Source organism: Fulmarus glacialis, unplaced genomic scaffold (genome assembly GCF_000690835.1).
Source record: "Fulmarus glacialis isolate BGI_N327 unplaced genomic scaffold, ASM69083v1 scaffold4389, whole genome shotgun sequence".
Taxonomy (NCBI): Eukaryota; Metazoa; Chordata; class Aves; order Procellariiformes; family Procellariidae; genus Fulmarus; species Fulmarus glacialis.
Window position 1 is genome coordinate 1,158 of NW_009232464.1, and position 12,464 is coordinate 13,621.

Genomic DNA, 12,464 nt, shown 5'->3' on the forward strand with positions numbered 1-12,464 from the left:
ATTATTTTTCCCCCAAGGTTAAATCTCCTTGAGGCCCACACACCAGGTCTCCCCATCCTTCTGCATTACCCACCAAGTACACTCGGGTCCTTGAGCGAAGCAATCCCACAGATGGGTTTGCCTTTTCCCAAGCAAGGAGCAATCCACTCCGCCTTCCCCAGCCACTTCCCTATGTGCACTATGGGGACCTTATTTCCTCCCACAGTATGTAGGGGTTTTATTGGGGCAGGACCAAGACACATGGCAGATCCTCTGGTGTTGACCAGCCAAGTGGCTTCTGCTAAATTTATATTCCAGTGCTTCCATGCCCCATTGCCCAATGCTCTCAACGTAGTCTTTAGCAGTCCATTATCTCTCTCAGTCTTTTCAGAGGCTTGTGGGTCATAGGGGATGTGATACACTGTCATGGTTTAACCTTTCCGAAACCAGGACATACACCCACTCAATGCCATGTTTCTTGGCCTGGGAGTTTATGAGGTTATTTCGGAAATGAGTCCCATTGTCTTGATTCAATTCTTTCTGGGGTACCATGTTGCCACAAAATTTGCCCAAGATGGTGTTTTGGGCAGTGGCATGGTTTACATGTGTGTCCTGGCCCCCTGCACACAATGGAGGGTGGGCTGTGGCAGCCAGCCAAGGTCAGCCCACCACAAAGGCCATACACAATTTTATTGCAACTTTGCCGCTTTCAGGCCATTTGGTCTGGTTTCTTCTACCAGCAAACCCACTTGTACAGGTGAGGTCACTGTAAGTCAAGTCCTATTTCACATGTCTTCGAAGACATCTTTGCATTTCAGGTTTTTCTTCTGTAACACGTCGCACCTCCCCTTTGTGTGCAGGGGGGCCAGGAGGGACCATGTAGGGCTGTATTGGGTCTGGCAGGGATGGAGTGAATTTTCCCCATTAGCAGCCCTCATAGTGCTGCCTTGCCTATCCCAGTGAAAACCAGCAGCTTCTAGCGCTGTCCTGGTCCTTGGCCCCTGCCCTCTGAGCCACAGTTCAGTACTATCAGAGGACTGTGGTTAAGACAGGGACCCAAAACACCTCCGAGACCCCTGACTGAGACCAGGATGCAAACTACGGCTGAGGACGTGACAGTAGACACAGGGACCCAAACTGCATCTGAGGACACCATGGTTGAGATAGGGACCCAACTAGCAACAACTGCAGCGATTGCCCCAGGAGTGAAAAAGAAACTGTGGACAAGGAGATCAACAGGTCCGTATCATCAGTGAGCAAGGGAGGAGGAAGAAGAGGAAGGGTTTGATCAGGAAGCTTGTTCTTCAGCAAAGAAATGGGAGGAAGGAGTGAGAGATACCAACAGGCTAGAAACATACCTTGTGGAGACGGTTGGTCTGTGGGAGAGCTGGTGGACAGCACAAGAGGGTTCATCCGCTCTAATTTTGCCAAAGAAGATTCAGATGATGACCTGGAAAACGGGAACTGGAATGATCCTCGTTCTTGTATTTTCAGTCTCTCGCCTATTTTGGAGGAAGATGAAGAGGATCTAGATGTGGGTGATGGGGGCTAAAAAGCATGAATAAACGTAGCCTATACAAACCTCCAGAATATCTACAGAAGTGAATTTGTACTTAAAAGTGGTTTTTTTTGGACTTTCAGATTTCTGTAGAACGGGGGGACCTCTGGGAGGCAGCAGGGGCCTCCAGCAGGCCCCAGCAAAGCCCAGATGAGGCCCTGGGGCACTCTGGAGGGTAATCAGGGGCCTGCAAAGGCCCCTGCAGAGCCCAGCTATGGTCCTGGGGCCCTCTGGAGCGTAATTTGGCCCCGCATGGGCCCCTGCAGAGTCCAGCAAAGGTCCCTGGGGCTTTCCGGAGGGCAACTCTGCCACGCCAGAGCACCACTGCTGCTTGCAGCGATGGGGACCCTCCTGTCGGGGCTGGTGGCTGTGCATGTCCTTGCCACAGGGAGCAGAGAGCGGAGAGAAGCAAAACGGCGAGTGGCATTGCCCAAGGGACTGTCTGCACAGGCATGGGTCACGCACCAGGGAAGGATGTTTGCGGGGCACCTTGAACCCGCTGCTGCCCCTGCGCTCACACCCTGGAAGTCAGCTGAATGAAAGGGCTGGGCTTGGCCAGGGCTTTCCAGAGCGTCCCCGCGTCCCTTCCCCAGCCCGAACTGGCCCTGCAGGACTTCTGGCTCAGAGATGCTTCTGCTGGCGTCTGCGAGTGTTGCCCATTAAAGCACTTCAGAGTGTGAAGCCTGATGCCTGGCCGAATGACTGCTAATGGAGCAGGCCTCGAGTGCACGTGTGCGATTGCTGCTCACACACAAAGCACCCAGAGGAGCACGTGCTCGAGGACATCTCCTGTGCTTGCTGCTTGTGCTCCTCGGGAGCATTTCACTGACTGCTTCTGCCACAGGCTGCTTTTCTTCTGAAAAAGTATGCGTCCTGGTCTGCCCCTGTTGCTTTTCCTAGAAAATAAAGAGCACCCAGGTGTTCCTCCCTCCTGGACCATCGCACACCATACTCCCGTGCGGCCCCCGTCCATGACCCTCGCTAGGCCTGCCAGCTGCACCTCCAGCCCTGGGGAGGTGATGGAGCAACAGATCCTGGAAACAACTTCCAACTTGTCCTGTTAAAGACGAGAAGGTGATGGGGAGTAGCCAGCAGGGATTTACCATATGAGGCAATTCTGCCTTATACCGTATCACATACGAGGCAGGAAGGTCAGCTTACTCCTATCAAATGAACCTCCCAGGGGCCAGTGCTTGGAGGGTGTCCCCTCCCGAGTTCCAGCTGACCACTTGTCCCGACAGAACTAAAGTTCAAGCTTTACTGAGTCCTGAAGTACCATCAATTTTCTTCCGGTTTCCCAGAATTTCCACCAGCGGCAAATCCCACTTCACCTTACTGATCGAACCCCCCATGACTTGTGCTGCCCCCGGTTTTAGTACCTTCCCAGGGAATGCGGATCCTGCAAGGACAATCGGGTGAACTCACCCAGTACCGGCTGTGTCATATGCCATCGCCACGCTCAACACGTGGGGAACCCGCGGAGTCCCACCTGGGTCACCAAATTATTACCAAAATGGATTTACTTGCATTTTTCTTTTCTTCTAGTTTGTGTACCAGAAAGGTGCCAGGTACCAGAAAGAAAGCAGGAAAAGTAGGTACTACCTGAAACCCCTCTTTTATTGCCAGCTATAAAGGTGGCTCTTGGCTGGGAGCACGAGTAGGACCCCGTGTTACAACTCTTGATTCCTTATAAACAGTCTTAAGACTATTCACATACTCATTTTGACAATGACATTGCCTGCTGATGGAAAGTAGAGAAGAAACCTTTTTTTTGTTTTCTTTTGCTTCCACGTGCAGCCTTTGCTTTTTCTTTATTAAATTACCTTTATCTCGAACCACAAGTTCTTTTTTTCCATCTTATTTTCTCTTTCCCTGTCATGCTGAGGAGGGGGAGTGATAGAGTGGCTGGGTGTGTACCTGGCAGCCAGCCAAGGTCAACCCATCACACAGTGACAGGACAAGGGGCAATGGTTTTAAATTGAAGGAGGACAGATTTAGATTGGACATAAGGAAGAAATTTTTGATGATGAGGGTGGAACAGGTTGCCCAGAAAAGCAGTGGATGCCCCATCATTGGCAGTGCTCAAGGTCAGGTTGGACACGACTTTGAGCAACCTGACCTAGTACAAGATGTCCCTGCCCATGGCAGCGGGGTTGGACTAGATGATCTTTGAAGGTCCCTTCCAACCCAAACCATTCTATGATTCTCTGATGGAGAAAACTCTGTTAATGTCGCTAGTTACAGCACTAACATGTTCCCTCACCTCAAAGCCAGCAGTATTCACTCAATAGCAAGACACACAATTAGATTGTTTGTACACAGAAATCACTTCAGAAGCATCACAACCAGGGTCAGAGACTCCTTCCCAAAGCATCTGTAACATAAGCAAGTGTTAAAATAATAAAATCAAACCTCAGTAACTGTTAATGGACTCTCACTTGCAATTTGCAATACTAAAATTTGCTGTTGAACTCAGTGTGGAGTACTGGTGCATGTACTAATACCAGTAATAATATCCTAAGAGCCAAAACATGAAGAAATCTATTACAGACAGATGTAGAATTATGCAGAAAGTAGAAGCAATGATGAGGCATTCAAATGCAAGATGGAAATGCAAAGCCCCTCATGAGATACGAGCAGAAACAGAAAACTGGAGTTAGAAGTGGCATGCCAAAAAAGCAAAGAGCAGGCCAAAAAAGCAAAGAGCAGGCCAAAAAAGGAGGAATTGAAGTAGCTGAGATGAGAGAGAGCCAGGCACAAGTGGGACAAAGAAGTATTTCATAGCCCCAGTGCAATAAACACTGGTTATTTGGAACAATAACTATGCGACACATTCAGAACAACATTCATGTTGTTTTCTTTGCCGTAGTTAAAGACATTATTTTTGCTTTATTGTTATGTTTGAGAAAATACTGCCTGTTCTTAAGAACTGCCACTTGCCTTCCACTCCCGGAGCCAGTGGGGAGTTAATTGTTGTGCTGCCAGCCTAAAAGACAACCTCAAGTCAAACAATCTGCATGCACACCAAGAAGTTTCCAAATCACCTCGGCTAGCCGCTGTGTATTTTGGACATCTCAGTCACAAAATGACAACATTTGGCAAGTATTTAATTTGCTGCTAAAACAGCTCCAAAGCTATTTTCACTTTCTAAACTGTGGAGCCAAATCATTTGGCGAGATCCCATTAAATATCTATGCAGACCTGGTTCCACAAAAGCTGTTCCGGTGTCCTAACTACTGAACCTACTCGAGAGCTGTGGCAAAACAAATTATAGCCTTTTTATGTGGCTACTCGTGACCTTAAGTTTAAGAAGAAAGTGGGAGAAGTCCATGTTCCATTTTTTTTGCTGACATATTTGGCATTAAGCTTTCTGTGTTTGCTATGTCTTTGCTGTAAGACATCCTCTGTTGATGCCAACATCGTAATTGATTTACAGCAGTTATGGACAGTCTCTACTGAAAACTTATGACACCAGTTAGTCTTAAAAGCTTCCCCAGCCCTTCAGGCAGGCTTCACTGCCAACCCAGTGTGCTCTACACACGCACACAAAGATTTCCACCTAGCAAAGCACACGCATGACTAAACCAAATATTCTGTAATACCTTATGAGTGCATTAATGCTTACCCAAGCACACTTGCCAAGTCATCATCTTTCGTAACAAGCTGACCAGGATGGGGTTTAATCGCATTAAGTCACCAAACTATCAAAGATAATTTGACATGTCTGAAGGCGATATTCCATTTTTCCGGAGAGGTTTCACAGTCAACTTAGCAGAGGGCTATACCATACCAAGTGTTAGTGACAAGTTCCCTAAAAGTATCTTAAAGCTTTAAAATTCACCTAAAGGTAGCAGATACAAAGTGCATTCACATATGGTGAATTACCATTCAATTGTGAGTTATTTAAAGTTTCAGCACTCTTTAGTACTTCAGAAAGAAAACACAGGAAAACATGAGGAAAAGTCACAGCAAATTATGTCTAAGAGATTTCTGGTTTTAAACTATATCCACTAAAGAACACTTCTATGACAAGCTACAAAGAATTTAAGTCTCACAGTTTGAAAGAAGATGGGGGAAAAGCACCCCTTGTTTGCCTTATTTCAAGCAAAAGAAACTACAGGATAATCTCTGCCTTTTTCTGTGGGAGCCCAAAGCACATAGCGTCGATGCTTCAGAAAGTAAAGCAAAGTCGTGTCATTTTCAACTGAAAGCATAACGTAAGGAGCTGTGTGATGCAGAAACAACACTGCCAGTTTTCACAGCAAAGATCTTCTTCCTTGCAGGGTTTTACAAAGGATATGATCTGACTAAACACCCTTCGGCACATATAAACAACATGGACAGTTTTTCTCCTCCCTTGTCTAAGCACACTGAAGTCAAGACTATAGCTACTTCTATGACTGCAAAAACCACTTAGCTTTGAAGAAAGAAAATCTCCTTCCAGTTCTAAGTTAAAATATTTACCATTTAGATTTTTTTTCTAAAACATACGGAATTATTCTTATTGACAGTTTCTCAGCATAAATATATTTAAGATTTCTAGCTATCCAGCCCTGAACAGGAAATCACTATAATGTCAATTAATCAAGAAATATTAAAAAAACACATTAGGAAAATGGCTAATTCCATGGCTCTACATGCAGCAACATAGATTTGATACCAAGAAACTTTCAAACTGGACATCATAAAGGAAGCCTTCCATCCCACTGGCATCGCAGGCCCCAAAATCATAGGTGCTTCAAGCACAACACAGTGAGGTTTATGATGGAAAGCTACCTCTGAAAGCTGAACGGAAAGCTCGATTTTATACTGGATTCCTTATTATTTTAAATACAAACAAATCAGTGAACACAGAAAATGATGAGATATTAAGAGTTTAAATGCAGATATTTATATATGTTCTTAAAAGATATACAATAAGAATTCTTAAAAAATGTAATATGAACTTTATTGCATATATCATTCCATAATCATTTGGCGATATGAGAATAAATACAACAAAACCTTTAAGTTACCAAAGGCGGGAGACATATATCTGAATAGAATTGTCTGTCAAAGTGACATAAATCATCTTGGAGATTACCGAACCATTTGATTTCAAATTCTGTGGCTGATGCAGTTACCAAGGATGACAGCGCTGAAGGGCCTATGCATTTTACCTCACCCTGAAATTCCTCTTTTAGTTTTTCTGGTATAAGATCCTGCCCCATGACCTGCAAACAGAGTAAGAAAGATAGGAAACAAGAAAATAACTTGCAGAGAAAACAGCAAATATGACACTAATAACAGATCTTTACGAGAAAAGCCCTTGACACATGAACCACATGCCGTCCAGAAGTTTCCAAGTCACAATCAAGTTGTCTGCCTGTTGCATTCTGCAATGAAGATGGATGAGAGCCCAAGCTTCTCAGCTGTGCAACCCCACCCAGCTTCTGGCTACGCTTGGACGGGGGGAGGATTTTTACTCTCTGAGTAGCAGCGGAAATCTCAACGCTAACTCCACATTCAATGCTCACCCTGCAACAGCACCAACACCCTGATCTCTTCCTGGGGGGTGTCGGAGCAAGGGAAGCAAGGAGAGAAATTTCTTTTCCCAACCTTTTCAAAACCTGAGATTGTCTGCATGCTACTGCCCTCTCATGGATGAAATCCCACAAGACTGCCAGTCAACCCGGCAATGGCTTGGCTTTCACTAACTTAAAGCTGTAATACTGACAGCAAAGTTAGAATCTTGCTGGCTTCCTTTTGTTCCTTAAGATAAAAGTCAGAAACTCTATAAATAGCTAAACACTAAAAATGTTTAATCTCTATGAATAAAGTAATGCAATGTTACTCTTCTCCTTTGTATTTCTTTAAAACTAGAACCCAGTATGTCAAACAGAACAAAGAAATCGTGTAAAAGGATGTCCCCTTCAGGCTTTTTCTGAAAATGTTTAATACTTTTTCTGAAAGTGTTTAATGCTGCTGTGGCCATCAAAGTAATCTCCACTTCCATTTCATACTTGTGATTCATTTTGTGGCATCTAAAATTCCTGAGATAAAATCTGCATCCCAGGAAACTCACAGCGATGATGCATCTGCAAATACAAGTCCAATGAGAAACTTAACAACCCTGAACATTCCTGAAAGGAGAATCTCAGCAGAACAGAGATATACCCGCATGACACAAGCCAGCACTATACAGGTACCACTGTCAGTTCCAGATAACACGCTACCAGGGCAACCCGCCCCAGCTAATTTACCTTGCTTCCTGGCACAGTTAATTAGCTCAGGGGAGTGTCACACTTACAGGACTTTGTGCCTGAACTGGCTCGAGTACCTCAGCCAGCCTACGTGTAGCTGAGAACTTGCACACAATGAAACATTCCCTTACCTTGGTCATCAACAGCACGGAGTTTTCATTGAAATCAAGTTGTGCCACTTTGTCATCAATTTCTTTTTGACCTTTTATGTTATTCTCTAGCACAAAGGACAATTGTTGCGACTGGGTAAGCTGAAGTAAAAGCCTGAAATGACAAAGACAGTTAAAAAAAAGGCACAGCTGGCAAAAGAGTAAGTCAGCAAACCTAAACCCAAACAAAATATAATACTTTAAACCCAGCTCTTCTTCCTGACTTTTGCTAACTGCAAAGAAATTAATACATCCATATCAATCTACTATGGGTATGGTATATCCATGCTATGACAGAAGTACTGAGAAGTACTTTTGAAAAACAACATGCCAAGTATCTCTGGTTGCTCTGCGCAAACATTTTTCTCCCCATGTATTCGTCACAAAATTCAAAGGTGAAGCTCAGATCTGCTAGCATTAACTGCAGTACATCAGATCTCCCACATCCTTATTAAGGCCTAACAAGGTAGCAGTGCTTTTTTGCCTATGGCAGTGATTATCTCTGTAACCTGAAAAGCTAGAAATTTGGGGGTTTTAGACAGATGTCAAACATCCTCTCCACACAGGCCAACCCTGGATATTTTCTAAAATCTTTCATCACAGTTTTATGTTCAAGGCAGTGCCCCAGAAGTCACCACCATGACTCAGTGAAGGTTAGATGTTGTGCTCACAATGTGGCTTCATGTCACGGAGGGACCCCATTACCAACTGCTCGACCCGAGAGAGCAGTGGCAGTTTCCAGAGTCCTCCTCACACAAGGACTGTAAAACATGTCAGCAGAGGAAATATCTAAGTATATTCAACCAAGGGACCACTGGGACTTAGTAGTATTGCTACTGAAACTATGTTCAATTCAAGCTTTATGCATAAAGAACAACAATTTTTTTTACCGTTTACCAAAGTTAAATGAAGCATGTGTTATAATAGAGGTGTATATTTTTATGAAGAGAAGACTTAAGATCTTAGATGAAAGTTTTCATTTGACCATTATAAATTTACAAGACTGAGCCAACAAACCATTTGTAAATTCAGTAAAGTTTTGCCTGGAAAATTCAAAGTAAAAATGGAAAGTATTTTTAACTTGTAAAGCGTTTTTGTTTCAAAATTTGCATCAACATAATGTAAGAAAGAATGAAAATTAAAGAAAACTATTTCTCCAATTTTTTTTTTTGTTGACAAAACTAGAAGAGTCAATTATTCATGCTTTAACACAGAATCTGATTTCCTACAAGAAGCAACACTAACATCCCTTTTCCAGGTGCAATTTACCCTGAACATATGTTTATGTAACATCCACATCTCACTTAAAATCCAACAGACCTGAAAATATTAGACAAGCTATTTAATGCATAAGCCCTGGCCAGGGGAAAAGCTTACCCTGGACAAGTGTGTCTGCAAATACAAACCACAATTACACTTTGTGAAACTGTGCAGTCAAGCAAGGAAATCCCAGAGTTTATAATTGTCTTAATGCTGAACCATACACACCAAAACAAGCAACACAAATTATTTTAATATGAATGTAGCTTTAATATTCAATATCCGTACTAAATCTATGAACTTCTCCCAAGTAGCAATTAAAGTCACCGTCTCTTAGTCTGAGTACAGTTAAAAGCTACTACATCTTTTTTTACATTTCTTAAATCTTGCCCTAACAGGGCAGTCATAAAGTGTTCTCTGTAAACATTTTTGGAAGTTGATAAAATGGCTTTAAATATGTTCGGTGACTAATACATTACTGAGAGGCAAGAGGAGAAAAAAAATCCAAGACTACTTTAACAAAAACAGTTCCTAATTATCTCTGTGAAAGATTATGTTTTGAGGATTTTTGTTGTATGCAAGAGTTTTAGGAAGAGAGGGAAGAAAAGGAAAGAGCATTTTAATGCAGCCCTGTCAATCAGCTGTCACAGAGTTCATTTTTCAACCTCATCCATTATGCAGATTGGGGTATTATTATAAAATACATTTTCGCTCGAGCATGAGGCTTCAAGCAAATAAGACAGGTGGCACCTGCAGAAGGAAGACTGGCTGGCCTTCCCTTTGGGGCACTTCTGCTGCTGCATCTTTAACACCAAACCAGGAAACAGCCATGCTCTAACAGGCTGTTGTATATAATTACTTGAAAAGATTCATATAAGGTCATTAAAAAATGCTTTACTTCTCAACAGTGCAACTTTCCACTCAGATTTAGATTGTTCACAGCTACCACACTAGTGGATTTTGCTTTTTAGATATGAAGCAATAGCAGGGTGCTTCTAAGGTAGTGTTGCCAACGCTGAAACAAACATTTAAATTGAAAATGTAAACTGAAAATGTTAAGGCTGGGAATAATATGCTTTAAATCGTTTTCGATCGGGAGAAGTTAACATTATTCTAAGAATACGTTTAGTTACCTTGCTCTAATAAACGAGGCACATGCCTTTATCCTGATTTTCTTCGACATGTTCTGCTCCCAGGACTTGGAGGCTGCACGTTTCCCTTCATCCGTCCTTTCCGGTTCTTCCGAAGTGCAGAGGAATTCTTTTACAGCTCGGCTGCTCCTACAAGTCACTGCATTCTCCCTCTTTGTTTCTGTAGCAAGGCTGGACCAAGGGCCTTCCTTCTGGCCATCTGATCTGTGAGGCTGCAAATGAACCTCTCTTCCAGTTGATGTTTTGAAACCACTGTCACTTACACTAATCTCTTCAGACTGATTTAGAATTGTTTCCGGAATGACTAACGGAGACAAACTCTGTAAAAGGCTCATATAAACTTCAGCAAGTAACTTCCAGTACCAAGGGTTGAAAGGATGTAAGCAGATCAGTTGCTGCAGACACGTGATCTTTTTTTCTACATTTTCCAGACCCTGGTAAATGGCAAACTGCAGGTTGAGAACCGTCGTTAAGTGATCTGTGTTAGTAGCACCGTTTCTCTAGAAACAAAAGATAAGAGATTAAAACCAGCAGTAGAACAGAATCATCCTTCAGAGCCTAAGAAAATGTCTCCCTGAATAATAACACACAAATATCACTAAAGGAAATTTTTAAATTGTACAAAACTGTGCTCTTAATTTTAAATGATACGTGACACACATCATGCATGAGCAAGCTGACAGCATTCCCTCTAGCTGCCTTGTCCCAGTCTGAAAGGCAAGAAGGCTCCACATGCTGCCATTTGTTTATTTGCCTTCAGAGTTTTATACAGCTGCCCTTCTTTGTAGTATAAACACCTTTTTTATACAACAAACAGCAGCAGTAAAATTCTAACGGACTTCAGAGCCTCTGGACTTTCCCCTTTATGGGAAAAACTCAATTTGTGGTTAGATACTCTTTTTGGTGGCAGTTTGGCAGCAAGTATATGGAAATAAAAGGGAGTTTTGAACCATCACTTTTATAGTGGAAAGATTTAAGCACTCATTTATCCCCTTTCTTATAATTCCTATTACATTACATTAATTCTGCCTGGCAGAGCATGATATTTAGTCCCTTCCAGGACTATGAGCCTCCCTGCACAGGGAGCTCATTGTGGTACAGGGTGTTCCGATTTCTAAAGAGTGACTATATCTGCAGTGACAGTTACCCTCTGTTTACCAAACACTCTGAGCACTGAACATCCTGAAGGATTATATACTTGAAGATTATTTTTCCAGAAAATGGTCCATATAAAAGAACTACTGGCAATATTTCCATGTTCAAAGCCTAAAAGAAAGATTGCATTATTTACCATTTTTTCTGCAATATCCAGAGCCTCCTTGTGCCTTCCTAGGCGAGATAAACACCGAGCCTGGCCCTCTTGGACATCTCGTCTCATTGCAATGTTACTGGGAGGTAAGAGTAGTAAGCAGTTTGAGTATTCACACAGGGCTTTCTAGTAGTGTCGACAAAAAGAAAAGCCAAACAAAACATGAGAGATTTTCATTTAAAGGTAAGCCTGACAGGATGTTTTGCTTATGACTACAGTCACAAAGGGAATTCAGGAGCTGAAGTCCACATTTTCATTTCTCTGGACTCAGCTATCATCTATGCTAGCAACACACGAGGGCCCCGGTACTACACAGCCAAGTCAATCCTAGCTCGTGTTTAAGCCTTGGCAGGATTCACCACGCATCTGTCCACATCTCCCCTGTCAGGCCTGATCCAGATGGGATCATCTACCAACCTGGGCAATATGTGACGTCTTTCCCCCAGCTACCAACTCAATGATCAGAGCACTCATCTTAAATTTGGGGGACCTTGTTTCAAAGCCATGACATTCTCCACGGGAAGGTTTGAACCTGCAAGTACCTCACCTCACATGAATAACCAGCAAGTCAGAGAATACCGCAGGGAAGGTGAATCTCCATCCTTCCTGTAGGGTGGTTCTAATTTGCATGAAATTATTAAATATTAATTGGACTAAGGAAAAAGACAAGAATGAGCAATACTTCTGTAGCTTAATGCTCAGGGCATTCACCAGGACTCCAATTAACATTTAAATACATTAAATTAAGTATTCAGTGAAGCTAAGACTGGAATCTTGGTTCCTCCCCCTCCATGTGAGTGCTCAGACCAGAAGACT

The 12,464-nt window shown here is 42.9% G+C and overlaps 1 protein-coding gene across 1 annotated transcript; it reads right to left on the reverse strand.

The window, feature by feature from the left end:
• Window positions 1-1,337: 1,337 nt before the first annotated feature.
• On the reverse strand, window positions 1,338-11,786 carry LOC104081962 (uncharacterized protein C8orf76-like; the record flags this gene model as incomplete). Its single annotated transcript, XM_009584896.1, has 6 exons — window positions 11,631-11,786; window positions 10,322-10,839; window positions 7,911-8,043; window positions 6,553-6,750; window positions 2,490-2,594; window positions 1,338-1,527 (listed from the first exon to the last, which is right to left on the reverse strand). Coding segments are annotated over exons 1-6 (1,231 nt in total), but the record flags the coding sequence as incomplete, so codon positions are not given.
• Between the last annotated feature and the right edge of the window lie 678 nt (window positions 11,787-12,464).